General features: G+C 42.8%; 2 protein-coding genes across 2 annotated transcripts in view; both read right to left on the bottom strand.

Annotated features, from left to right (window-relative positions):
* Positions 1-26,583, bottom strand: part of LOC136843705 (uncharacterized) — a 462,741-nt gene that overhangs the window by 145,660 nt on the left and 290,498 nt on the right. The window lies entirely within an intron of this gene.
* LOC136844043 (tetra-peptide repeat homeobox protein 1-like) lies at positions 15,159-15,650 on the bottom strand. Its single transcript, XM_067113057.1, has one exon. The coding sequence runs from the start codon at positions 15,648-15,650 to the stop codon at positions 15,159-15,161; it is 492 nt and encodes a 163-aa protein (XP_066969158.1).

Raw genomic sequence — 26,583 nt, 5'->3', positions numbered from 1 at the left:
GTGTGACATTTAAGGATGAAATGACCTGATTGTATTAATTGACCTTTTTATGATTTGAATGACAGATGATTTATTTCTGTATTTCTTTAAATAATTGGGTGTATATGATTTGGACCTTGTTTCTTTAGAAGTTTTTTCATAGTTATGTTGAATCACTCGATTTCATTCTTTGTCATTTTTTAGAAGTTATTTTCGTTATTTTTTTTTGTAAATACAGGTTTGGTATTGTACCTAGTATCTCATTCCAGTAGTCCTTAGAATTTAGCTGGGGAAAGGAATAACTTATGATGTCGGCTCACGCTACCATACAGTATCTCGGGAAAAGCAAGATACCAACCTCTGTTCTTAAAACGGAGACTTAAATAAAGTATAGGCCTCAGAATCGGCCTTATATATATATATATATATATATATATATATATATATATATATATATATATATATATATATATATATATATATTATATATACGTATACATGTGTGTGTGCACGTGTATATACTGTGTATATATATATATATATATATATATATATGTATGTATATAAGTAATTTTTGCCACTTTCCATTTCTGATTTCTCTTAGGTAGCTATTATCTGTTCAGTCCAGTTTTTCGCTAGGAATTTAATCGTTGCCATATTGCCTTGTCTCTCAATTAAGCATTCATAAGGTCAGGGCAAGCTGAAGATTTAAGTGTATCACTCCTCTGTAAGGGTCGGTATGTATAACTTCAATATCAATTATTCTTTTCAGTGTCTTTATTTCTTCTTTACTTGCCATTCCATATGTTGTGTGATAGTAGATTGTAAGGTTCTCTTTGGTCTTCGTCTTGGCAGTGATTACATAAGGTTTTGGTAATGACTTAGGACAAAAATTCTTCGACTTCGAAAACAGAAAAATGTACCGAAGTGTTTGTACTCCAGGGAGGGATTAAATATTCCTCTAATCAATGGATCATCTTCTCCTGCAGCCAACCGCCGGAAATTTTGGCAGTCTTGGGGGATTCTGGCAAAGCAAAATAATATCATTCACTCTTCACTCTTCCCTATGAGCGGTGAAAATCACCAAACAGCCCAGGGAATATATATATATATATATATATATATATATATATATATATATATATATATATATATATATATATATATATATATATATGTATATATATATATATATATATATATATATATATATATATATATATATATATACAGGTCAGCAAGAAGTTTTACTCACTTGGCCTTGAAAATCTGACTTTATGGTACAGGGAATCATAAAAGAAAAGAAAAAAAGAGATGTTTCATATGAGCTTAGGGCTCTACTTCATGAGGGGATATTACATAAACACTGGGGTTAACTAAAGTAATTGTATTTACAATAAAAGGATCTAAAGAAATGGAAAAGTAAATAATATGGAGGCTTGCAAAGCCTGGAGGTCTTCCTACTGAAGACTTGAATGGTCGCAAGGCACAGCCCAAGAAGAGTCCACGGCAAATGGGTTCCTCTGCAAGAGAGATTTAAGGATTACACTCCAGTAAGGGAAAATATAAAACATACAGATGGATCAAGACTGCACTGAGGGTGCCAAGGTCTCGAGGAATGAATGAACACTTAACACTGGAACACAAACACTTGAAATAGCACTGGGTAAAATGGCACAATGGATACAGAGATATACTGGCACTCAATAAACAATTCTAAGGGCAAAATGTCATGACTGAAAAGCCTTCACTTGTACTTTACTGTGGGGGGAGCGGGTCTCTGACGAAGAATGACGACGGGCAATCGCACTCATGGCACTCTACACTAGTTCACATGGGAAGTTCGTCCACGTGGTGACGAAGGAACTGGATCCGAGTCAGGAGGTTCAGATGGTGACAGGTCGGCCCCCTCTCAGCATCTCATAGCGATCTCCCAAGCGTATCTGGCTAACTGCAAAGATCTTCCTGTTCTGGCTCCTTTTAAGGCATCTGACGAGGGTAGGGGCCCCGATGTCAGGCCTGTATGGTGACTGTGCCCAAGATGTGTCATCTTCCAGGTGTCTTGACCATCTGCTTGCATCTCCCCAGGCGTCCTGTGGAAAGTCAATGGTTGTTTTAAGCAACTTAGTTCATTTAAGCTGCTTAGGGAGCGGCACTCAACCTCTTATCCTTGCCCCTTTTGGCCGTACCACCCAAATGTCTGTCCCAGGTAAGGGAAGGGACAGATCAGAATACTGATAAGTTTTATGTGTTGGTATCTGGGTCAACTTGGGTCGGCTATGCAGTGACAAACCCACTCTTAACATTCTAAAGGGTTGGCGTTTAGCGACTTCTTGCAAATTATAATAGCTCCCCACGGAAGATAACATACGCACCTTCATTCAGGTGTGAATGTTGATAATCAAGAAGTGATAAAAGATGCTTTACATTACGTTACTAAGATACTCCTTTCAACACAAATTGATATCACTTTACTTTAATGCCACGTCATATTAATCTCATTTGATTCTAAGAGCACGAATTATACAGTACAAGATGAAGAGGTCAAGGTAATTCGAGGCGGGTGTCAAAATATTAATAATTAAGTTACCTATACATGTGTCCTTAATTCTAAATAAACAGAGGCATGTGGTTAGTTTGCCTTGAAGAGGCGGTGTAAGTGATAACGCAATGTTTGTTTTTTAAATGACATCCCCTTTACGAGATATTGTAATAATGATACACAATTCGCATTTGTAATCAAAGGGCAGTAATTGTCTACAAGCTCAATGCTTTAGCTAACAGTTCAAAGGATCACCAACTTGACAGTTGACAGTTTACACTGGGTATTTGCCAGCTGTGTGAGCGAGCAAGGCAAAGAGAGTATTCACGAGTTTTGATTCGCTAAATTTAAACGATGCCAAGTTTTATGCGTTGACTTCCCGTTATTTGGGCGAAGCTATAAATGGTTACTTGCGTAATGCATGAATGGACAAACAAATGAATGAAATGGGGATGGGGACAGGAATAGACTCCCCACAAAAATAAAACATATAAACAGAAATGACACAAATGAGGGGTGTGACCGCTTACTGAAGGGCGGGACACGTGTCTTGGATTACGAAGGTGGCAGTAAAAATCACAAGGGCAGGAGTCTATGACTCACGATTCGTTAGCAAATAGAGGAAGAAAAATAAATAAATAAATAAATAAATAAATAAAAGAGTAAATGATATAGGCAGAAGAGCCCATGATGGGAGAGTGAGGTATTTGTTTTGCGTACTTAAAAGTTATCGTCCTTAGCCCATGGGCGACAGCCAGGACAATCTCTCAGCCCCAGCGCTGTAAAGGGAACCCAAATGGGCGCGACCCCTTTGGGAAGAGCTGGCACACATGCCCTGTGCCAAACTATGGGCACAAGGGCGTGCCACTTCCCACTCTGTTATTCTTACTGCTTTATAACAAAATGGTTTATGCATTTAGAGGGGAATGGTATCCCGTATTTTAATTGCCTCTTGTGGTGATAATTAAAAAAGCATTACAAAAGATTGAAAGATCAGCCCTGACAGGATAAGGGATAGAAGTTCCAGTAGGATCAAAGGACTGTGAAGATAGTGGAGGGCCTTGACATCCTCTCCTGGATTATCCACGCCCATGCAGTTGCCACCTCTCCTACGTTGATGGTTGTTCGATAGATGACCAGAGCCAGGCGGCATGGAATGCCACCTGAGTTGGCTGCTGTTACAGCTGACACAGGGATCTTCTTCGCTAGTACTACCATGATCCGTCGCAGCTCTTGGAGTTCATCAGCCTAGTGAGAGATGGCAGAATCCTGACTCACGATTGTGTTTGCAATGGACTGAGGCAGAGAGGAGGCGGTCGGGGGTGGGGGGGGGCGGGGGGCGTGAGAGGCTCACAGGTATCAATGACCAGCTCAGGCACAGGTTGCGAGGCCGTGCCTTTAGGTGAACTTCCATTGTGGTCGGGAGGAACCGTCTCTCTTACTGATGCTGGTAGCAGGGCCAGGCCGGGAGAAGAGACGGGGTCCTGAGTTGGATCCCTTGAATGGAGATCGGGGGCATGCTCTGGTGCTGGCACTAAGGCAGGGTCAGGCACTATCAATGGGTTCAGGACGGACGGAGCTTGGCACTGCTCGGTGCTTGCAAGGGGCACTGGCAGGAATTTGTAACGGGATTTAGTATCTTCTGGAGGGAGATCTGATTGGGGCCCTGGCACTGGCACTGAGGCAGGGCCAGGCACTGGAATGTGATCGGGAATTGATCGAGGGGGCCACTGTACATCGTACTCAGGTGGCACTGGTAGGAATTTCATGTCCTTAGGGTACCCAGAGGGCGCCGGTATTGACTGGGGGAAAGGCAGTGGAGGGGTACTCGCGCCTGAGGAATGAGTTTGGGAATGTGAACCCCTGAACTGTCGTGACTTAGGGGGGGACTGAAAGTCCTGTCCCAGGAGGATGTCATAGCCTCCGGGAAGATAGCTTGCTACTGCAAGATTGCAAATTTTAGATTGATGAGGTCTTGTGACTCTCAATTGAACCGTAGGGAGTATCATTTTAAACTGATTTACTCCCTCGATTGTGATGAGTTTTCGTCTGTTGATGATAGCTCCATAGGGAACTCTGTCCCTTCGTATGAGGGAGATTTGCACGGCAGAATCATCGAATGCCTTGATTCGGCGTGTGGGGTAGCTGCCCTGGGGAGGGGCCACATATATGGGACCTTCAGTGGGAGGGCCCAAGGACTTGGAATTCATGACAGGCAAGGCGACGGCGGGAGTATTTGATTTATTATTTTTAGGGCATTTCACCCATGAGGGAGAGTGGCCATACACCTTACGTGCCGTGCAATAGCTTTGGCTAAAATCTTTTTGCATTGCCCCTGTGGAGGGCACAGGCGAGCTATTTGGTGGGTTTCTGGGAGAGGATTTGAGAGGCGCTGTTTGCTTGTTTCGGCATTGCTCAGTGGAATGCCCGACTTTCCTACAGAACCCACACACAACGGGTTTCTGCTAGTGCCCATTCTTGGGGGGAGCAGATCCCCTGAGGAAGGGCGAGGGATAGATCTTCTGCCACATTGATCCCTCCTGAGGGTGGTGAGTCTCCAACGTATCAGCTATGCAGCAACACTCTGTCAGTGTCGCAGGGGCTTTTTCTACTAAGTGCATGGCCAGAGTGGGAGGGGCGTAGTGCAGGAAATGTTCTAGCTTAAACTTCTCGAGTACCTCGGCTGTGCTGGTGACCCCTTTGGACTTGAGCCATTTCGCTGGCACTCACTCCGAGTGGTACGCCCAGTCTGACCATGTCTGGCCTACATCTCTTGTCTGCCCTCTCCATCATCTCCTCCAGCGCTCGGGGTGATCTTGTATGCCTTGGTGACAGCTTGGCGTACGACCTCCCAATCTCCCTGGTCCTCCACCGGGAGGATGTGATAGGCAATCATTGCCTTCCCTCCAAGGAATTTGGTAAGAACAAGGGAAAGTTCTGCGGAGGAGAGGACACAGCAGTCTAGGACCCTTTCAGCTCCGCCTCAGTCCACTTCGGAATAAACGAATAGGCCTGGCTGAGGGCACTCATCCCTGCAGCGGGAGCGGGGTAGAGGCACTCTTTGGGCTACCACTTGGAGTTCATGGGAGAGCTGTCGTTCTCGTTTCTCTCTCTCTCTCTTTCTCCGCTCTTTTCTCCTGGGCGATTCTCTCTTTCTCCTTCTTTTGTCTCTCTGTCTCCTCTCTTTTCTCTTGGCCAATTCTCTCTTTCTCCTTCTCTTGTCTCTCTATCTCCTCTCTTTCCTCTTGGGCAATTCTCTCTCTCTCCTTTTCTCATCTCTCTATTTCTCTCTCTTGCCTCTCTATCTCCTCTCTTTTCTCCTGGGCGATTCTCTCTCTCTCTCTCTCCTTCTCTTGCCTCTCTATCTACTCTCTTTTCTCCCAGGCAATTCTCTCTTTCTCCCTTTCTTTACTTTCTGTCTCCCTCTCCGCCTTTGCAGCGTCTAGGTTCCCCTGGACCCAGTCCCGTAATTCTTGGCCCGACATTCCTAGGTCTTTTCCTGCCTGCATGTAGAACTTAAAGTCCTCATTGTGTAAGGCTCTTGTAGTCAACATTTTGACAAATTTATTTGCTAGGGCCCTCTAAAGTTAAATGAATTTGGATTGAGAAATAAATGGGATCGGGAACCGACTTTGGTGCGGGGCAACCAGGCGACTGGAATAATTTTACTTTAATAAGAGGTGGGGGGTGGCCTAATTGCCAAAATGAAGAAATTTACTTTATCTCTTGCACGGCCTCGGCCGGTTATTTCAGGGATAGTAGGTTTATCATCTTGTGAGACTTAGAATTTATTTCGTCGCAGAGGACATGGGATTCATTTCGTCATGGAGGATGTGTTTGAGGATGTCATGGAGGACATGTTTGAGGATGTTACGGAGGACGTGGATGGACGTCACGAAGGACGTGGAATTTGAGGGCGTCACGGAGGACATAGATGGACGTCACGAAGGACGTGGAATTTGAGGGTCACGGAGGAAGTGGATGGCTCTCCGAAGGACGTGGAATTTGAGGACGTCACGAAGGACGTGGAACTTGAGGACGTCACGGAGGACATGGATGGATTTCACAAAGGATGTGGAATTTGAGGATTTCATGAAGGACGTGGATGGACATCATGAAGGAAGTGGAATTTTAGGTCATCACGGAGGACATGGATGGACGTCACGAAGGACATGGAATTTGAGGATGTCACGGAGGACGTGGATGGCTGTCCGAAGGACGTGGAATTTGAAGATGTCACGGAGGACGTAGATGGATGTCATGAAGGACGTGAAATTTGAGGACGTCACGGAGGATGTGGTTGGACATCATGAAGGACGTGGAATTTGAGGACGTCATGGAGGATGTGGATGGACGTCACGAAGAAGTGGATGGACGTCATGAAGGACGTGGAATTTGAGGACGTCACGGAGGACATGGATGGACTTCATGAAAGACGTGGAATTTGAGGACTTCACGGAGGACGTGGGTGGCCATCCGAAGGACATGGAATTTGAGGACGTCGCGGAGGACGTGGATGGATGTCACGAAGGATGTGGAATTTGAGGACGTCACGGAGGATGTGGATGGACGTCACGAAGGACGTGGAATTTGAGGACGTCACGGAGGACGTGGATGGCCGTCCGAAGGACATGGAATTTGAGGACGTCATGGAGGAAGTGGATAGACGTCACGAAGGACGTGAAATTTGGGGACGTCACGGAGGATGTGGATGGACGTCACGAAGGATGTGGAATTTGAGGATGTCACAAAGGACGTTGATGGCCGTCCGAAGGATGTGGAACTTGAGGACGTCATGGAGGATGTGGATGGATGTGGAGGACGTGGATGGACGTCTGAAGGACATGGAATTTGAGGATGTCACGGAGTACATGGAATTTGAGGACGTCACGGAGGATGTGGATGGATGTCACGGAGGACGTGGAATTTGAGGACGTCACGGAGGATGTGGATGGATGTCACGAAGGACGTGGAATTTGAGGACGTCATGCCTCTCATGGATGGACGGCACGAAGACGTGGGTAGACGTCATGAAGGACGTGGAAATTGAGGACGTCATGGAGGATGTGGATGGATGTCACGAAGGACGTAGGATTTGAGGACGTCAGAGGACGTGGATGGACGTCACGAAGGACGTGGAATTTGAGGAAGTCACGGAGGATGTGGATGGACGTCACGAAGGGCGTGGAATTTGAGGACCTCACGGAGGACGTGGATGGACGTCATGAAGGGCATGGAATTTGAGGACGTCACAGAGGACGTGGATGGACGTCACGAAGGGCGTGGAATTTGAGGACGTCACGGAAGACGTGGATGGACGTCATGAAGGGCATGGAATTTGAGGATGTCACAGAGGACGTGGATGGACGTCACGAAGGGCATGGAATTAGAGGACGTCACGGAGGACGTGGATGGACGTCACGAAGGGCGTGGAGTTTGAGGACGTCACAGAGGACGTGAAATTTGAGGACATCATGGAGGACATGGAATTTGAGGACGTCACGGAGGACATGGATGGACGTCACGAAGGGCGTGGAGTTTGAGGACGTCACAGAGGATGTGGAATTTGAGGACGTCACGAAGGACGTGGAATTTGTGGACATCACGGAGGACGTGGATGGACGTCTCAAAGGGTGAGGAATTTGAGGACGTCACGGAGGACATGGATGGATGTCACGAAGGGCGTGGAGTTTGAGGACGTCACGAAGGACGTGGAATTTGAGGATGTCACTGAGGACGTGGAATTTGAGGACGTCACAGAGGACGTGGATGGACGTCACGAAGGGCGTGAAGTTTGAGGACGTGGAATTTGAGGACGTCACGAAGGGTGTGGAATTTGAGGATGTCACGGAGGACGTGGATGGACGTCACGAAGGGCATGGAATTTGAGGACGTCACGGAGGACGTGGATGGACGTCATGAAGGGCGTGGAATTTGAGGACGTCACGGAGGACATGGATGGACGTCCGGAGGACGTGGATGGACGTCACGAAGGGCGTGGAATTTGAGGACGTCACGGAGGACGTGGATGGATGTCACGAAGGATGTGGAATTTGAGGACGTCACGGAGGATGTGGATGGACGTCACGAAGGACGTGGAATTTGAGGATGTCACAGACGACGTGGATGGATGTCACGAAGGACGTGGAATTTGAGGACGTCACGGAGGACGTGGATGGACGTCATGAAGGATGCGGAATTTGAGGACGTCATGGAGGATGTGGATGGTCGTCATGAAGGACGTGGAGTTTGAGGACGTCATGGAGGACGTGGTTGGATGTCATGAAGAACGTGGAAATTGAGGACGTCACGGAGGACGGGGATGGACGTCATGAAGGATTTGTCCCGTAGAACTTGGAAACTGGATTCGTCCCATAGGACTTGGAAATTCTACCTCGTAGAACGTGGAAATTGGATTTGTCCCGTAGGGCTTAGAAACTGGATTTGTCCTGTTGGACTTATTCATCTTGTAGGACATGGAAATTGGATTTGTCCCGTTGGACTTGGAAATTGGATTTGTCCCATAGGACTTATTCGTCTCATAGTGTGTGGAAATTGGACTTGTCCCATAGGACCTGGAAATTGGATTCGTCCCGTAGGACTTGGAAATTCCATCTCATAGGACGTGGAAATTGGATTAAAAAAATTTTTGCTGAGAGTGGCCTGAGTATGGACAAAGTTACGGGGACAAACTACTTGGGCAATGAATGAATATTTGGGAGGGCACACGGGGAGGGGGGTTGGTGAAGGTCATCTGACTCTAGGCTGATGTGGGTTATTTTTAGACGCTGGTTGAATGAACCCTTTTGTTTACAAACACTGTCTGGGCTTTCCTGGCTGTGGGGAAATTCCCAGGATGGGCGGATAATGGTGAAATAACCTTGTAATTTTGCCTAGAAGCGGAGTTCAAATTTTGTTTTCCAAACACTTGAACTTAGTTTTAGCTAACCTGAGAGAGAGAGAGTATTTCAGCAATGCAAACTGATTTCGTCTTGTCCCATGTGGGAGTTCATCTAATTCGTGATTCTGAAATGCGAAGTGAAAAATTTTGCACAGAGGAATTTGTCGCACTATTCCTTGAAAAGAAAATGGTTAGCACTCATTGTTTCCTAAATACCTATCATGAAAGTCATGCAATACCAAAATCTAACATGGTGGTTCTCTTCTCTTGGTCATTACATGCGTCCCTATTTCCCTAATTTCTGAGGGTCAGTTACGTTTGTAAAAATTTTCTATGCTAAGATAAACACATTACTTACGTGGAACTTTCTTGGTCTGTGAGCTTGGTATCAGGTTCGGAATTGTCTCGCACCCAGCTTAGCTTTACTAATCGCTGATTTGGCGAGTTGCAAACACATCAAAGCAAAAATATGGGGGGCATTACAACCACAAAACGAGATCAATGGGAAGGTCGCCATTTTTATGATTTTCCCTGGTTTGCTGGATTTGTAGAACACTTTAACAGGTCAGCAACGGAGTTTTACTCACTTGGCCTTGAAAATCTGACTTTACTGTACAGGGAATCATAAATAGAAAAGAAAAAAGGGATGTTTCATATGAGCTTCGGGCTCTACTTCATGAGGGAATGTTACATAAACACTGGGTTAACTAAAGTAATTTATTTACAATAAAACGATTAAAAGAAATGGAAAAGTAAATAACATGGAGGCTTGCAAAGCTTGGAGGTCTTCCTACTGGAGACTTGAATGGTCACAATGCACAGCCCAAGAAGAGTCCACAGCAAACGGGTTCCTCTGCAAGAGAGATTTAAGGATTACACTCCAGTAAGGGAAAATAGAAAACATACAGATGGATCAAGACTGCACTGATGGTGCCAAGGTCTCGAGGAATGAATGAACACTTAACACTGGAACCCAAACACTTGAAATAGCACTGGGTAAAAGGGCACAATGGATACGGAGATATACTGGCACTCAATAAACAATTCTAAGGGCAAACTGTCGTGACTGGAAAGCCTTCACTTGTACTTTACCGTGGGGGAGCGGGTCTCTGGCGAAGAATGATGACGGGCGACCACACTCATGGCACCCTACGCTAGTTCGCATGGGAAGTCTGTCCACGAGGTGACGAAGGAACTGGATCTGAGTCAGGAGGTTCAGGTGGCGACAGAGGTGGGGGGCCTCTCAGCGTCTCGTGGCGATCTCCCAAGTGTGTCTGGCTAACTGCAAAGATCTTCCTGTCCTGACTCCTTTTAAGGCATCTGACGAGGGTAGGGGCTCGATGTCGGGCCCGTATGGTGACTGTGCCCAAGATGTGTCATCTTCCAGGTGTCTTGACCATCTGCTTGCATCTCCACAGGTGTCCTGTGGAAAGACAATTCAGCGCTATCACTCTGCCTCATATAATGGTTGTTTTAAGCAGCTTAGTTCATTTAAGCTGCTTAGGAGTGGCACTCAACCTTTTAACCTTGCCCCTTTTTGACTGTGCCACCCAGATGTCTGTCCCAAGTAAGGGGAAGGGACACATCAGAATACTGTTAAGTTATATGTGTTGGTATCTGGGTCAACTTGGGTCAGCTATGCAGTAACAAACCCACTCTTAACATTCTAAAGGGTTGGCTTTTAACAACTTTTTGCAAATTATAATATATATATATATATATATATATATATATATATATATATATATATATATATATATATATATATATATATATATATATATATATATATATATATATATATATATATATATATATATATATATATATATATATATATATATATATATATGTGTGTGTGTGTGTGTGTGTGTGTGTGTGTGTGTGTGTGTTTTATATATATGTATGTATATACTGTATATAATTATATATGTATACATATATTCTGTATCTCTCTCTCTCTCTCTCTCTCTCTCTCTCTCTCTCTCTCTCTCTCTCTCTCTCTCTCTCTCTCTCGCATTCTTCTTGGCCTGTCTCTTTCTTTTCTTGCCTTGCCTCCCATCTCAGCAACCTCACTGCATGAAACAAATTAATACACAATAACCATACTTCTGACTGTATACACATAAACTGAAAGTTACTCCACCTGAACATTTCTTGAAAGCATCTGTCAAAAGAAATTTTCTGCAAGTTTTAAATAAATTTAGTTTCAAAAGATCCTTTAGTAAACATGTTTTTGTTGTTATGGTGTGATAGAAAGGAAAATAAGTATGTCAATACTGCAGTGAATAATCTTACATATTTTTATCATTAATTTGAATATAATTCCTGGTGTAAGGAATTAAATATCAACAGAATTAGTAACTGCCGAATCTACACAGTAATAGTACTAATAGTGGATATTTTTATTAGTATTCTTTGTCTGAAGAGAATAGATACTCTCAACAAAATCATTTTCAGATACAAAATATAATTCAAGTTTAGCAAAAAAGAATAATTGTTATTTTTGCAAAACAGGTTTACAAAAGCCACAACCACACCCAAAGTAAGGGTTACATGCTGCAGAAGAGTATATTGCTAATCAAAACTTAGATTTGAACGTAATCTTATATACAATCACCGCATACGCAATGTAACGGTACATATCTCTCAGCCAGCCAGTGTAATAATCCAGTACACTTTTACACATAGGGAGCTTTTGCTTAAAGAAGATTGTCACCAAAAGGCGTAATGAATCTCATATATATATATATATATATATATATATATATATATATATATATATATATATATATATATATATATATATATATATATATATATATATATATATATGTATATGTATATATATATATATATATATATATATATATATATATATATATATATTTATACATACATATATACATGTATATATATATATATATATATATATATATATATATATATATATATATATATATATATGTGTGTGTGTGTGTGTGTGTGTGTGTGTATGTGTGTATTTCCCTTGATTTCTAGATTCGTAAGAGACTTTACAGGCCGGCAACGGTTCTTTCTTTAATTTGGCCTTGGAAATCTGACTTTACGTCAAGGGAAATCATAAAAAAAAAAAAATGGGGATGATTCAATGAGCTTAGGACTCTACTTCTTGAGGAAATGTTATGTAAACACTTTGGTTAAATTAAGTCATTATATTTACAGAAAAGAATCAAAAGGAAAATGGCTAAATGAATTATTAGGAGGCTTGCAACTCCTGAAGATCTTCCTATTGAAGTCCTGAATGATGGCAAGGCACGGTCCAAGATGAGTTCACAGCAAAGGCCCTCTGCAATAGAGGGGTAAACATTATAATGCCAGTAAAAGGAAAATATAACACATACAATGACTCGAGGCTGCACTAATGGCGTCAAGGGCTCAAGGAATGAATGAACACTTTACATTTGAACACAGAACATTGGCAATGGCACTGGATAAAATGGCACAAGAATAGAGGTAGAATACTGGCACTCAATAAACACTCTTAATGGCAAACTATCGCGACTGAAAAGTCTTTACTCGTACTTTACCTTAGAGGAAGCTGGTCTCTGGTGAAGAATGATGAGGGACAATCACACGTATGGTGCTGCACACTATCACTTGGACAGTCCACTCGAGGATGACTGTAGAGATGGTAACAAGTCTGGAGTCGGGTGGATAGGGGATAGGTGAGAGGGGAATGGGCCTCTTAGCAACTCTCACACACGAACAATTTCTCTGGTGAACGGCCGGTTAACTGCTAACTGCCCATATCTAACTCACTAACTGCCCTGTGACTGATTGCCGAGATGTCTCCTGTCCTCTCCTTTTAAGGCCTCAGCCGAGGGTAGTGACCGAGTGCAAAGATTGGCCGAGTCTGGTGACTGTGTGCAAAAGATGTGTCATTTGCCAGGTGTCCTGGCCATCTGCTTGTGTCTTCCCAGGTGTCCTGCGGAGAGGCAATTCAGCCAGCTTAATCTGCCTTTAGAAAGGTTGTTTTAAGCAGCTTAGTTGGGCTAAGCTGCTTAAGGGAGTGGCACCCAGCCTCTTATCTTTGTCCCTTTCAACTGTGCCATCTCAATATCTGTTTCAGGTAAAGAAAAGGGACAGATCGAACTGTTGATAACTTTAGTTTTGATATCTAGGTCAACTAGGATCGGCTATGCAGTGACGATTACTTTCAATAACTAAGGGCAAATTAAGGGTCAGTTGTGCAGCAACTTCTTGTATTATAATAGCTCCCCACCGAAGACAACATGCGCACCTTCATTCAGGTGCCAAAACGAAAGAAGTTTTACTTTACTTTATTTCCCAACACAAAATGGAAAGAAGTTTTACTTTACTTTATTTCCAATACACATTAATATTAAACTACTTTAACATGGCACATTAATTTCCTTCAATTGTAAGGTATACGTTACTTTAGGATTACGAGGACAAGGTAATTTTGAGGCAGGTGACAACATTTAAGAATTAATTTACATATAAGTTCCTTAATTCTAAATAAGCAGAGACATGCGGTTAGTATGCATTGAAGAGGCGGTGCAAATGATAACATAGCGGTTATTTTGTAAATGACATCCCCTTTATGAGATAATGAAATTGTTTATAAGCTCAAGGCTTAGCTAACAGTTCAAAGGATCGCCAACTCGACAGTTGACAGTCGACAACTTACGCTGGGGAATTTTGACAGCTGTGAGAAAGCGAGGCAAAGAGATTATTTGCGAGTTTTAAATCGCTAACTTTAAACAACGCTAATTTTTATGCTTCCACGACCCACAACTCGGGGCAAAGGCCATAAATAGATACTCGATCAATGTTATGATGGGATAAGCAGACAAATGAAGAGGGGTCTGGGACAAAAATAGATTTCTTAGAAAAAAAATGAAACAAAAGGAAAAATGAACAGAATGATACTAGTGAGGGGCGTGACCGCTTACTGGGGCAGGACATGTCTCTTGGTTTACGAAGGTGGCGTTAAAATCACAAGGGCAGGAGTCTATGACTCGCAATTCATTAAGAGTAGAAAAACAGGAAAATGAGAACAAGAGTAAATGATATGCGCAGAAGAGCCAATGGTAATAGAGTGAGGTATTTATTGTGTATGCGGGGATTTATCGTCCATTGCCTATAGTCTACGTCCCAGACTATCTCTCAGCCAAAGGGCTGGAAAAGGGAACCCAAAGGGCGCGATCCCTTCAGGAAGAGCTGACGCGCATGCCCTGTGCCAAAGTATGGGCGCAAGGGCATGCCACTTCCCACTCTGTTATTCTTACTGCTTTATAACAAAATGATTTATGCATTTTGAGGGGAATGGTATCCCGTTTTTAACTGCCTCTAGTGGTGATAATTTAGGAAAAGCTTAAAGGAAAGATCAGCAGAGAAGGATAAGCAATAGAAGTTCCAGAGGAACGGAAGAAGATAGTGGAGGGCCTTGACATCCTCTTCTGGGTTAGAGGTGCCAAGACCTTCGAAAGATGAAGGGGTGGCACAGGTGCCAGGAGAGCTCTAGAGCTCTTTGTAAACTACCTGGAATTTTACTCGCTCGTGGTAATTCCGCAGCGAACCTCTGCTACTTGGACAGTTGTCCTCGGCCGGGGAATCGAAGGGCCCGAAGCCGGAGGGTGGCATGGAGTGCCACCTGTGTCGGCTGCTGCGACAGCTGACACAGGGATCTTCTTCCCTAGTTCTACCATGATCCATCGCAGCTCTTGGAGTTCATTGGCCAAGAGAGAGATGGCAGAATCCTGACTCGCAATTGTGTCGGCGATGGACTGAGACAGAGAGGAGGCAGTCGCAGGGGGGAGTGAGAGGCTCACAGGTATCAATGACCAGCTCAGGCATGGGTTGCGAGGCCGCACCTTTAGGTGAACTTCCGCTGTGGTCGAGAGGAACCGTCTCTCTTACCGGCGCTGGTAGTGGTGCCAGACTGGGAGAAGAGAGGGGATCCTGAGTTGGACCCCTTGAATGGAGATTGGGGGCGTGCTCTGGCACTGGCACTAAGGCAGGGTCAGGCACTATCAGTGGTTTCTTGTGCTCGTCGGTCAGGACGGACGGAGCTTGGCACTGCTCGATGCATGCAAGTGGCATTGGCAGGGAATTGGCATCTCCTGGGGGGAGATCTGACTGAGGCCCTGGCACTGGCACTGAGGCAGGGCCGGGCACTGGAATGGGATCAGGAATCGATCGAGGGGGGGGGGCACTGTACATCGTACAGGTGGCACTGATAGGGACTGCACGTCCTTATGGTACCCCGGGGGCGCCAGTCTTGACCTGGGGAAAAGCGGGGGAGGATTGGTCGCTCCCGAGGAATGAGTTAGGGAATGTGGACCCCTGGATTGTCGTGACTTCTGTGGGGACTGAAAGTCCTGTCCCAGGATGACGTCATAGCCTCTGGGAAGATAGCTTGCTACTGCAAGATTGCAAATTTTTGATTGATGAGGTCTTGTGACTCTCAATTGGACCATAGAGAGTATCATTTTAAATTGATTTACTCCCTCGATCGTGACAAGTTTTCGTCTATTGACAATAGCTCCATAGGGAACTCTATCCCTTCATATGACGGAGATTTGCATACCAGAGTCATCGAATGCCTTGACTCGGCGCGTGGGGTAGCTGCCCCGGGGAGGGGCCACATGTATGGAACCTTCGGCGGGAGGGCCCAAGGACTTGGAATTTGTGATGGCCAAGGTGACGGCAGGAGTATTTTATTTATTATTGTTAGGGCATTTCACCTATGAGGGAGAGTGGCCATAAACCTTGCACGTCGTGCAATAGCTTCGGCTATAATCTTTTCGCACTGCCTCTGTGGAGGGCACAGGCGAGTTATTTGGTGAGTTTCCAGGAGAAAGAGGTGCTGTTTGCTTGTTTCGGCACTGATCAGAGGAATGCCCTGTCCTTTTGCAATAATGGCAAGTTAGGGCTTGCCTGAATTTCCATTCTTAGGGGGATTTGATCCTCTGAAGAGGGGCGGGGGATTTATCTTCCGCCCCATGGATCCCTCCTGAGTGTGGTGAGTCTCCCACATGTCTGCTATTCGGCAACACTCGGTGAGTGTTGCAGGGGTTTTTTCTACTACATGCGTGGCAAGGACAGGATGGGCATAGCATAAAAAATGCTCAAATTTAAATTTCTCGAGTACCTCGGCAGCACTAGTGGCCCCTTTGGACCTGAGCCATTTTGCTAACGCCTGTTCGGAATGGTACGCCCAATTGGACCAAGTCTGGCCTGCTTCTCTTGGCTGCTCTCTCCAACGCCTCCTCCACCACTCGGGGGTAATCTCGTACGCCTTGGTAACCGTTTGGCATATAACCTCCCAGTTTCCCCTACCCTCTACCGAAAGGGCATGGTAGGCAACGAGTGCCTTCCCTCCCAGGAATTTAGTGAGAACAAGGGAGAGTTCTGCGGTGGAGAGGGTGCAGCCCTCCAGGACCCTTTCGGCCCTCTCAGGCCAAACTTTGGTTTCTGCCTCTGTCCATTTTGGCATAAACGAATGAGCTTGCTTGGCTGAGGGCGCTCATTCCTGCCGCAGGAGGGAGGGTGGCGTTCTGCCATTCTAACATCTGGAGGTCATGGGAGTGCTGCCGTTCTCACTCCTCTCTCTCTTTCTCCTCTCTCTTCTCCTGGGCGATTCTCTCGTTCTCTCTCTCTTGCCTCTCTTCTCTCTCTCTTGCAGCTCCATCTCTCTCTCTTGCCGCTCCATCTCCTCTCTCTTCTCCTGGGCGATTCTTTCCCCCTCTCTCTCTTGCCTCTCTATATCCTCTCTTTTTGCTCTCTCTTGCCGTTCTATCTCCTCTCTCTTCTCCTGGGTGATTCTTTCCTTCTCCTTCCCCTGTCTTTCTGCTTCTTCTCGTTTCTCCTGGGCCCTTCTTTCTGCCTCTCTTTCTGCCTTGGCACCGTCTACCCTCTCTTGGACCCATTCCCTCAGGGCTTGTCCTGATAGCCCCATGTCCTTTCCAGAGGACATGTAGAATTTGAAGTCCTCATTTTGTTGGGCTCTGGCGGTAGCCATTTTGAAATAATGGTTATGCAGACTGGACCTGTTAGAGAATCAAATATGCCTGAGAAGACTCAGGGCTGTTTGATGGAACAGGGTCAGTGTGTCTGATAAGACTCAGGTTGTCTGAAAAGGCTTAATTGCAAGAATCTGAAGCACTCAATTGTTCAGAATAAATGAGAATTGATGTGTCTGAATAATACAATTAATCAGTAAGTCTGAAGAGACTTTGTTAAAATCTAATATGTCTGAGTAAGACGTGGTTGTTTGTGGCGAACGATTTTAATTTGTGTCTCGGAAGATGTAACTGGATTTTATGTCACGCACGGACTTGGCCAGCTGTAGAGCGAAATTAAGTGTTCCTGAGAACTTAGAGTTTGTGCTAAATGAGTGATTTGGGGTCTCGCAAGACTTAAGGTTGTTCTAATGAACTGGAATAATCATTCCCATAAGGACTTGGATGTGTGTGAGATACGCGAATATAAGGTCTCAAAAGGACTTGGATTTTATCAGTTGGAATTAGAAATTCTCGCCTCGTAAGACGTAGAATTTAGTGGAGTCTCGTAAGAGTTTGTCCGTGCCTAAATAATTTGCTATTCCAAAATGCGAGATAAGATTTAACACGGAGGAATTTCTTTCACACTATTCCTCGAAGCAAAAAATATGGCAAAAAATTTAATACAGAGGAATTTCTTTTGCACTATTCCACGAAGCAAAGAATGGTTAGTACTGGTTATTTTCCTAACTACCTATCCTGAAAGGCATGCATTAACAAATCTAATACGGTGGTTCTCTTCTCTCAGTAAATACATGCGTCCTTATTCCTAATTGCTAGGGACAGTCACGATTGTAAAAGAAAAAATTTTGCTAAGGTAAACACATTACTTAGGTGGAACTCGCTTGGTCTGTGCTCTTGGTACCAGGTTCGGAGTTTGTCTTGCACCCAGCTTAGCTTTGCTAATTGCTGATTTGCCGAGTTGCAAATGCAACAAAGCAACAATAGTGAGAAAAATGCAACTGTAAAACAAGAACCTGGCAAGGTCGCCATTTTTATGTATTTCCCTTGATTTCTAGATTCATAAGAGACTTTACAGGCCGGAACTGGATCTCTCTTTAATTTGGCCTTGGAAATCTGACTTTACGTTAAGGGAAATCATAAAAAGAAAAGAAAAATGGAGATGATTCAATGAGGGAATGTTACATAAACACTTTGGTTAAATTAAGTAATTATATTTACAGGAAGGAATCAAAAGAAAAATGGTTAAATGAATTATTAGGAGGCTTGCAACTCCTGAAGATTTTCCTACTGAAGTCTTGAATGATGGCAAGGCACAGTCCAAGATGAGTCCATAGCAAAGGCCCTCTGCAATAGAGGGGTAAACATTACACGTCAGTAAAAGGAAAATATAACACATACAATGACTCGAGGCTGCACTGATGGTGCCAAGGACTCAAGGAATGAATGAACACTCTTCACTTAAACACAGAACATTGGCAATGGCACTGGATAAAATGGCACAAGAATAGAGGTAGAATACTGGCACTCAATAAACACTCCTAATGGCAAACTATCGTGACTGAAAAGTCTTTACTTGTACTTTACCTTAGGGGAAGCTGGTCTCTGGTGAAGAAAAACGAAGGACAATCACACGTATGGCGCTGCACACTATCACTTGGACGGTCCACTCGAGGATGACTGTAGAGATGGTAACGAGTCGGGAGTCGGGTGGATGGGGGGGGCCTCTCAGCACCTCTCATGCACATACGTTTTCTCTGGCGAACGGCTGGTTAACTGCTAACTGCCCAACTGCCCATATCTAACTTACTAACTGCCCTGTGACTGACTGCCGAGATGTCTCCTGTCCTCTCCTTTTAAGGCCTCTGCCAAGGGTAGTGACAGAGTGCAAAGATCGGCCGAGTCTGGTGACCGTGTGTCATTTGCCAGTTGTCCCGGCCATCTGTTTGCGTCCTCCCAGGTGTCCTGTGGAGAGGCAATTCAGCCAGCTTATTCTGACTTTAGAAAGGTTGTTTTAAGCAGCTTAGTTGGGCTAAGCTGCTTAAGGGAGTGGCACCCAGCCTCTTATCTTTGTCCCTTTCAACTGTGCCATCTCAATATCTGTTTCAGGTAAAGAAAAGGGACAGATCGAACTGTTGATAACTTTAGTTTTGAAATCTAGGTCAACTAGGATTGGCTATGCAGCGACGATTCTACTTTCAATAACTAAGGGCAAATTAAGGGTCGGCTGTGCAGCAACTTCTTGTATTAATATATATATATATATATATATATATATATATATATATATATATATATATAATTATAATTATATATATTATATATTATATATATATATATATATATATATATATATATATATATATATATATATATATATATATATATATATATATATATATATATATATATACATATATGTGTGTGTGTGTGTGTGCATTGCTACATCTTCCCAAGCATCCCAGCTACCAAACGCTTAATTTAAAGCTGAAAAATAGAAATACAGTGCATTGTTTAGCACTGCCTGACCAGGAAGGGCGAAAGGAAAATTGGCCCCTCTCTAAATCCATTAATTGCACTCTTTATACCTCTCCCACTTTCTCTCTTGGAGCATATGACTCTGGGAAGCCCTTTGTTTTCAGTGCACGAGGCCGGGAGGAGGTTAATTTCTGGTGAGAGGCAGAATAAACCAGCAAACAGCAAATCCAACCATTTTATGGCCACTGAACCCTCACCTTCCATTTAATAGGGAAGAAATACTGGTAGGATTTCAACATCACTGACGTCCAGATGTCCTTGCTTAAAGTTGACTTTCTTGGGTAATTTGGCCTGCTGCTAGGTGTTGCTCATTGCTGCCTTCTGGACCTAGCCTCCTTCCACAGTAGGCAACTGGGATCACAGCAAAGGACAGTGTATACCATTACACAAAGCAACAGGCCCCTCTGTCTACTCACAATTCTGCACTCTGCCCCTAGAATGACTTATCACCAGGAAGAAAGTCTTCAGTGAAATGGTAAACATTGGCCTTTGTCAGATGGCCTCCAGTCCTTGGTCCTCCCCACTCCACATGGTGTGGAAAATAGATAAATCATGGCACCTTTGCAAAGAATGAAGGCAACTTAACCTACACACAGAACCCACCCACAACATGGTTGACATCATCTACACCTTCCACACAGAAGATATATAATGAACTTACATCCTTATGTTTGGTCATGATTAGCAAGGTTGACTTAAGTGAAAATCATTGCTTCGTTAATTCTTATATTTTCCAAGCTAATACAGTAAGTCAGGCGCCCTCTCTCTCTCTCGGGTAGAGTGCATGAGGCAAGTGATAAGTCATCAGGATCAACCACACCCAATTCCATGTGAAACACACTTACACACAACCTGAAGCATGAGGCAAAATGAAAAAATATGACAAAAACACAATTTTACACACAGATAAATCACCAAAAGGATATTAGTGCAAAAAGCATAAAAAATATCAACATCCTTCAATAAAATAAATATTATGCCATTAAATGGCAAACTGACAAACAGTCTGGAACCATCACTTTCTGATGCAAACATTGTCATTATCCAAGTACATTTTTTGTAAACATCCTTCACTGAGTACCACTTCACTAGTTGACATTGAAATAATTCAAACAGTGTTATATAAGCATTATTATTGTTATTATTGTTATTATGGTTATTATAACTTTAAATATTTATTAATAGTTAATTCTTTACATATCCACCAAGAACCTAAGCTGGGCCCCACCCAGCAAGATGCTGCCAAAGCTACCAAGGATATGCTGGAAAACAGCCACCACTCTGCTGTGGGGACAAACTTGTTCTAACCACAGATGCCAGCAACATCGCCACAGGCACCATATAAGAACAAACCATCAATGGGAAGGTCCAACCGTCATTTCTTCCATAAAAAACTAAACCTAATCAAAGGGAAGTACAGCACCTTAAACTGGGAGCTTCTCCCTGCACACCCTACCAGATGACATTCTGAGAACCTACTCTAAGGCACACCTACCTTCTTTACAGAAACATGAACCACTTGTCCACCAAGATGAAGTCATCAAATTTGGGGACGCCTTGCACCATCCACTTGGCAGGAAAAACCCAGTAGATGAACTATCTAGAACAGAAATCAATGGAATCTAGTCGGGAATAAAGTACAACAAGCTCAGCAATGCCCAATCTGAAACCTCAAAACCAGAACCTATCCTACCTCCATATTAGACCTCACTTTTGACAATACAGGATGGCCATCCTCTGTGATTCTAGTACTGGCTTCCCTTGCCCCATAGTGCTGGCTGCTTTTCAGAGGAAGGTATCTTTCCTCATCCACAGACTCTCCCACTACTTAGGAAGACTACAGGCCAAGAAGCCTCCACATGTGCAGCTTCATGTGTCTGTGAAATAACACCCACAGGCTTCTACCTACAGGCCCAAACAGTGTCCCCTAGCTTGCCCTTGAAGGTAAGAAAAAGGCTTTAAAGCTCCAATTCCACTAACAAGAGGGATCTCAATTTAAAATCATCAAAGGACCCCCCTACACCCACAACCATCATCACCACCACCATCACCAATCACCGCCACTACCTCTGCCACCCTATTCAAGTCTGGACAGCAGGCCTGATCTCCACAAGAACTTAATTTGTGACAAATTCGTCTTGCAAATGGTAATCTGGTACCTTTTCACTATCCTGAAAGCTAGCTAAATAATAAAAATGTGGAAAGGTTGCACATCTTTTATCTTTTATCTGCAAATTCAACTGTGTTCTATTTCACTTTTTTTGTATTCCACCCTATTATCTTACCAGCCCACTGAAAGGCACTATACTAAGGATGCAGAATGGTTTCATTTTTTAAAAAAATTCAAGTCATCTTTAAAATGAACATCTTTTTTCCCTTTTGGGGGGGAGTCCTGTAAAGCATCAGAAAGCCTCCATAGGCATGTGGTGCCATCAGTGCACCTCACACGGTGCACTGTAGGTATTACTTAAGGTTCTTTACAGCTTTCCTTGTGCCCCTAGCTGCAACCCCTTTCATTGCTTTTACTATATCTCTGTTCATATTCTCTTTCTTCCATCTTACTTTCACCCTCACCTAACAATTAACTTCAACATTATTTCCAGTGCTGAATAACCTCATAGGTCCTAGCGCTTGGCCTCAGGCTTAAATTTTATATTCTAGTTCCAAGCTTCGAAAAATTTGTACCCCGCAAGCCCTGTCAAAACAGGTAATTTTTCTGAGAAGAAAGTTGGCCTTACCCCAGACTCCTATACCTTTTTCCTTTGCAGCCTTACCCCAGGAGTAAATGCTGATAACCTTGCAATTAAATGTAAAAAATTTTCGCTTTTTAGGTGACGCCAATGAATACAGCATGGGAAGAACACAAAAAATGAAGTGGATCATTAACCAAATCTGAATCCAGAGCAGTTCAAGATAATGGATGGGAATAAAGCTGAGTTACTGAATGTTTTAAGAACAGGTTTACTATTGAATTTGAGTAACAATGGCATTACATTAAATTAACAGATTTATTTTCTTTTGTAGACTGTCTACATGATTAAATTTTCTAATATTCAGAATGATGGGATATGTCACTGAAATGTCACATACTTCGAAGAGATCAAATTTTCTTTCAATAATTACTTAATTTAAATATCTGAAAGATAATGAAAGGATTTAACATAAAGTTCTTATTTATGTAACCAAACGTACACTCATTTATCAATATTTATATTTTAGACCCCATAAAACTAGTTCAGTTTCTTAAAACCTATTTTGTGCCTGTAAAGGAGGCTTTGTATATTGCTTTTGTTGATCTTGCTTGCATTATTTTGTTTTCTGCTTGCGTTTATTAGAATCCTTGATACGACCTTAACAATTTTAATAATTAATATAACTCCCATATATGCTGAGATTTATTTATTAGATGTTATGACCTAACTTCTGCTTGGAAAATCGAATCAGAAAAGGCTTGATTAATACATGTAAGATCGCAGAAATATGAAGGGTAAAATTTTGTTTTTTAATCATTCCGTGCAAAAAAATCATGTGTTATCTAAGTTTTCTTATTACTATTATTATTATTCAGAAGATGAACTCTATTCATATTGAACAAGCCCACAGGGCCCACTGACTTGAATTCAAGCTTCCAAAGAATATGGTGTTCATTACAGTAGAAAGAAGTAACAGAAGGTAATGGGAAATACAGAAAGAAGGAATCAATTATTAAAAAAGAACATATAAATTAACAAATAATGAATAAATAGATAAAAATTTAAGTAAATTATTAAAATAAGTTCCAATTGCACGACATCCTCGGGAAAGTGTTCCACAGTCCAACTGTGTGAGGAATAAAGTACCTCTGGAGTTGAGAAGTTTGACAGTGAGGCACATTTACTGCATGTTTGTGCTGCTGTTCAGCAAATCTGGTTGCCCTCGGCAGGAAATGGGATCAGGCATCAATTGTGAATGTGAACGATCTCTGTTAAGATACAACTTATGAGAAATTGACAAACAAGAAGCCATCCCGTCGATGGTCCAAGTCATAGCTGCTAATGCACTGTGTCTAAAACAGATAAATCTCTGCTAGATGCAAACATCCACGCCAGAGAACAGCACTCTAGTGAAGGAAGGACAAATAACCTAAAACAGGTTGCATTGCTTTTATTACTGTTATAGATATAAGGGCCTTGTGTACAGCACCTAGCTTTCGTACGGCATTTGCTGACACTTTCATTGCATGTATCTCAAAAGTAAGATGTGGATCAAAAGTTACACCAAGAAGAATTAAAGCTTCAGACTAATTCAGCAGAATCATATCCACCTAAAGGGGAGGATGGGGGATGGAAAATCTATACGAGGTCTGCTAATCAATAGTGATTTCATTTTACTGGAGTCCAGCCTCATACCTCACGGGCTACATCATTCACTTATCAGCTCCATATTACAATTGAGACTAAGGACAGTTTGATTTCTCATAAGTGAAGACTACTACACCTACCAGTGTTGCATCATCAAGATACCAATCATTCTTGTTTTCGAGGCCAACAACCATATCACTTGTATACACTAAATATAATGGTGGACCAAGAACACCACCCTGTGGAACTCCAGACACAACAGGTCATGGTTTGCTAAAGATCACAGCAGTGGCAAGTCGCTGCTGCCTACCTGTAAGGAAATCTTGAAGTAAACCTAAAACATATCCACCCACCCCAAGATTCCACCTGAAGGGGAGGATGGGGGATGGAAAATCTATACAAGATCTGCTAATCAATAGTGATTTCATCTTACTGGAGTTCAGCCTCATACCTCACGGGCTACATCATTCACTAATCCGCTCCATATTACAATTGAGACTAAGGACAGCTTGATTTCTCATAAGTGGAGACTACTACACCCACCAGTGTTGCATCATCAAGATACCAAACATTCTTGTTTTCCAGGCCAACAACCATATCACTTATACGCACTAAAAATAACGGTGGACCAAGAACACCACCCTGTGGAACTCCAGACACAACAAGTCATGGTTTGATAAAGATCCCAGCAGTGGCAAGTCGCTGCTGCCTACCAGTAGGGAAATCTTGAAGTAAACCTAAAACATATCCACCCACCCCAAGATTCTGAAATTTATAGAGAAGTGTTTTGTGATTTACTAAATCAAAAGCAGCACTAAAATCTATTTGAATTACTCTACACTCAAAACCCTTATCAAGCACCTATTGCAAATGGCATTTCAAATCTACAAGAGCGTCACAGATACCTCGGTGCTTCCTGCATGCATGTTGACTATCAACTAACAATCTTTATAATTCCACATACTTATATAATGGCTTAAAGATAAGTTTTTCTGCAATTCTGGAGAGCACAGGAAGAATAGAAACTGGCCTGCAGTCGCTGCATTCTGCAGATATGCCATTCTTTGGAAATTTATAGAGAAGTGTTTTGTGATTTACTAAATCAAAAGCAGCACTAAAATCTATTTGAATTACTCTACACTCAAAACCCTTATCAAGCACCTATTGCAAATGGCATTTCAAATCTACAAGAGCGTCACAGATACCTCGGTGCTTCCTGCATGCATGTTGACTATCAACTAACAATCTTTATAATTCCACATACTTATATAATGGCTTAAAGATAAGTTTTTCTGCAATTCTGGAGAGCACAGGAAGAATAGAAACTGGCCTGCAGTCGCTGCATTCTGCAGATATGCCATTCTTTGGAACAGGCACTGTATTATTAAACTTGCACTCATTCACAAAGATACTACGTCGACTTAAACTCTATAGAATCTACTAATCACACTAGAAACCTTCTCAAAAAACAAAGGGATAAAACCATCAGGATCTTCTCCACCCCAGCTATTAAGATTATCACGAATTTTCTTAACATCCCTCTTTGTAAGAATAGGTTCAGGATGTCAAAATATCTGGGAGAGGGACATTCTTAGCTGATTGCTCAGCCTCTAAAGCTCAATGAAGCAGTTCAGCCTTTTCCTTAGGGCCAGCAACCAATCTACCAACATCTGTTAGTAGTGGTTGAATGGAGGACGGTACTGACCCATAGATAGATTGTGCCAATTTGGTCCACCCCAGTTGAGGCTGAGTTTCCTTTTCAAGGAGTTATTGTAACTTCCCTCAGCTATATGGTGAATTCTATTCGAGGCATGCTGAGACTCAACAAAAATGGTGTAATTTTCAAATGAACGATTTCGTCTTCATGTGTTGAATTTGGTCTGTTTGTCATGGTAAGCTTGTCTACATGCATTATCAAACATGCCTGGTCATTTGTCCTGAATTTGATTACCTTTCTAGGGACACTCCTTACTAAAAGAGCCATCAGCATATCATTTAACTTCTTTTTGGGATCTGGATCTGATTTAACATCTGAAATATTAAGTGCCTGACAAGCTTCAATAATGCAATCCTAGTTGGTTCTAGATTCAGCCAGACCGTTTTTCCAGTGGTGGCATTAGGAATATACTAATTGATAGATATGTCCATCTCAGTGATGCAATGGTCGGAAGTGCCTATATACTCGCAGACCTTGGACTTGACAGTAGCTGGAACATTTGTGAATATGAGCTCTAATATATTACAAGAAATATT

Source organism: Macrobrachium rosenbergii, chromosome 12 (assembly GCF_040412425.1).
Source record: "Macrobrachium rosenbergii isolate ZJJX-2024 chromosome 12, ASM4041242v1, whole genome shotgun sequence".
Lineage (NCBI taxonomy): Eukaryota > Metazoa > Arthropoda > Malacostraca > Decapoda > Palaemonidae > Macrobrachium > Macrobrachium rosenbergii.
The sequence above is the reverse complement of the archived record's forward strand: the minus strand, read 5'-3'. Positions and strand labels throughout refer to the sequence as shown.

Coding starts and splice junctions, on each gene's coding strand:
- LOC136844043 (XM_067113057.1), bottom strand. CDS start 15,650: ATGTACAGTGCCCCCCCCCCTCGATCGATTCCTGATCCCATTCCAGTG.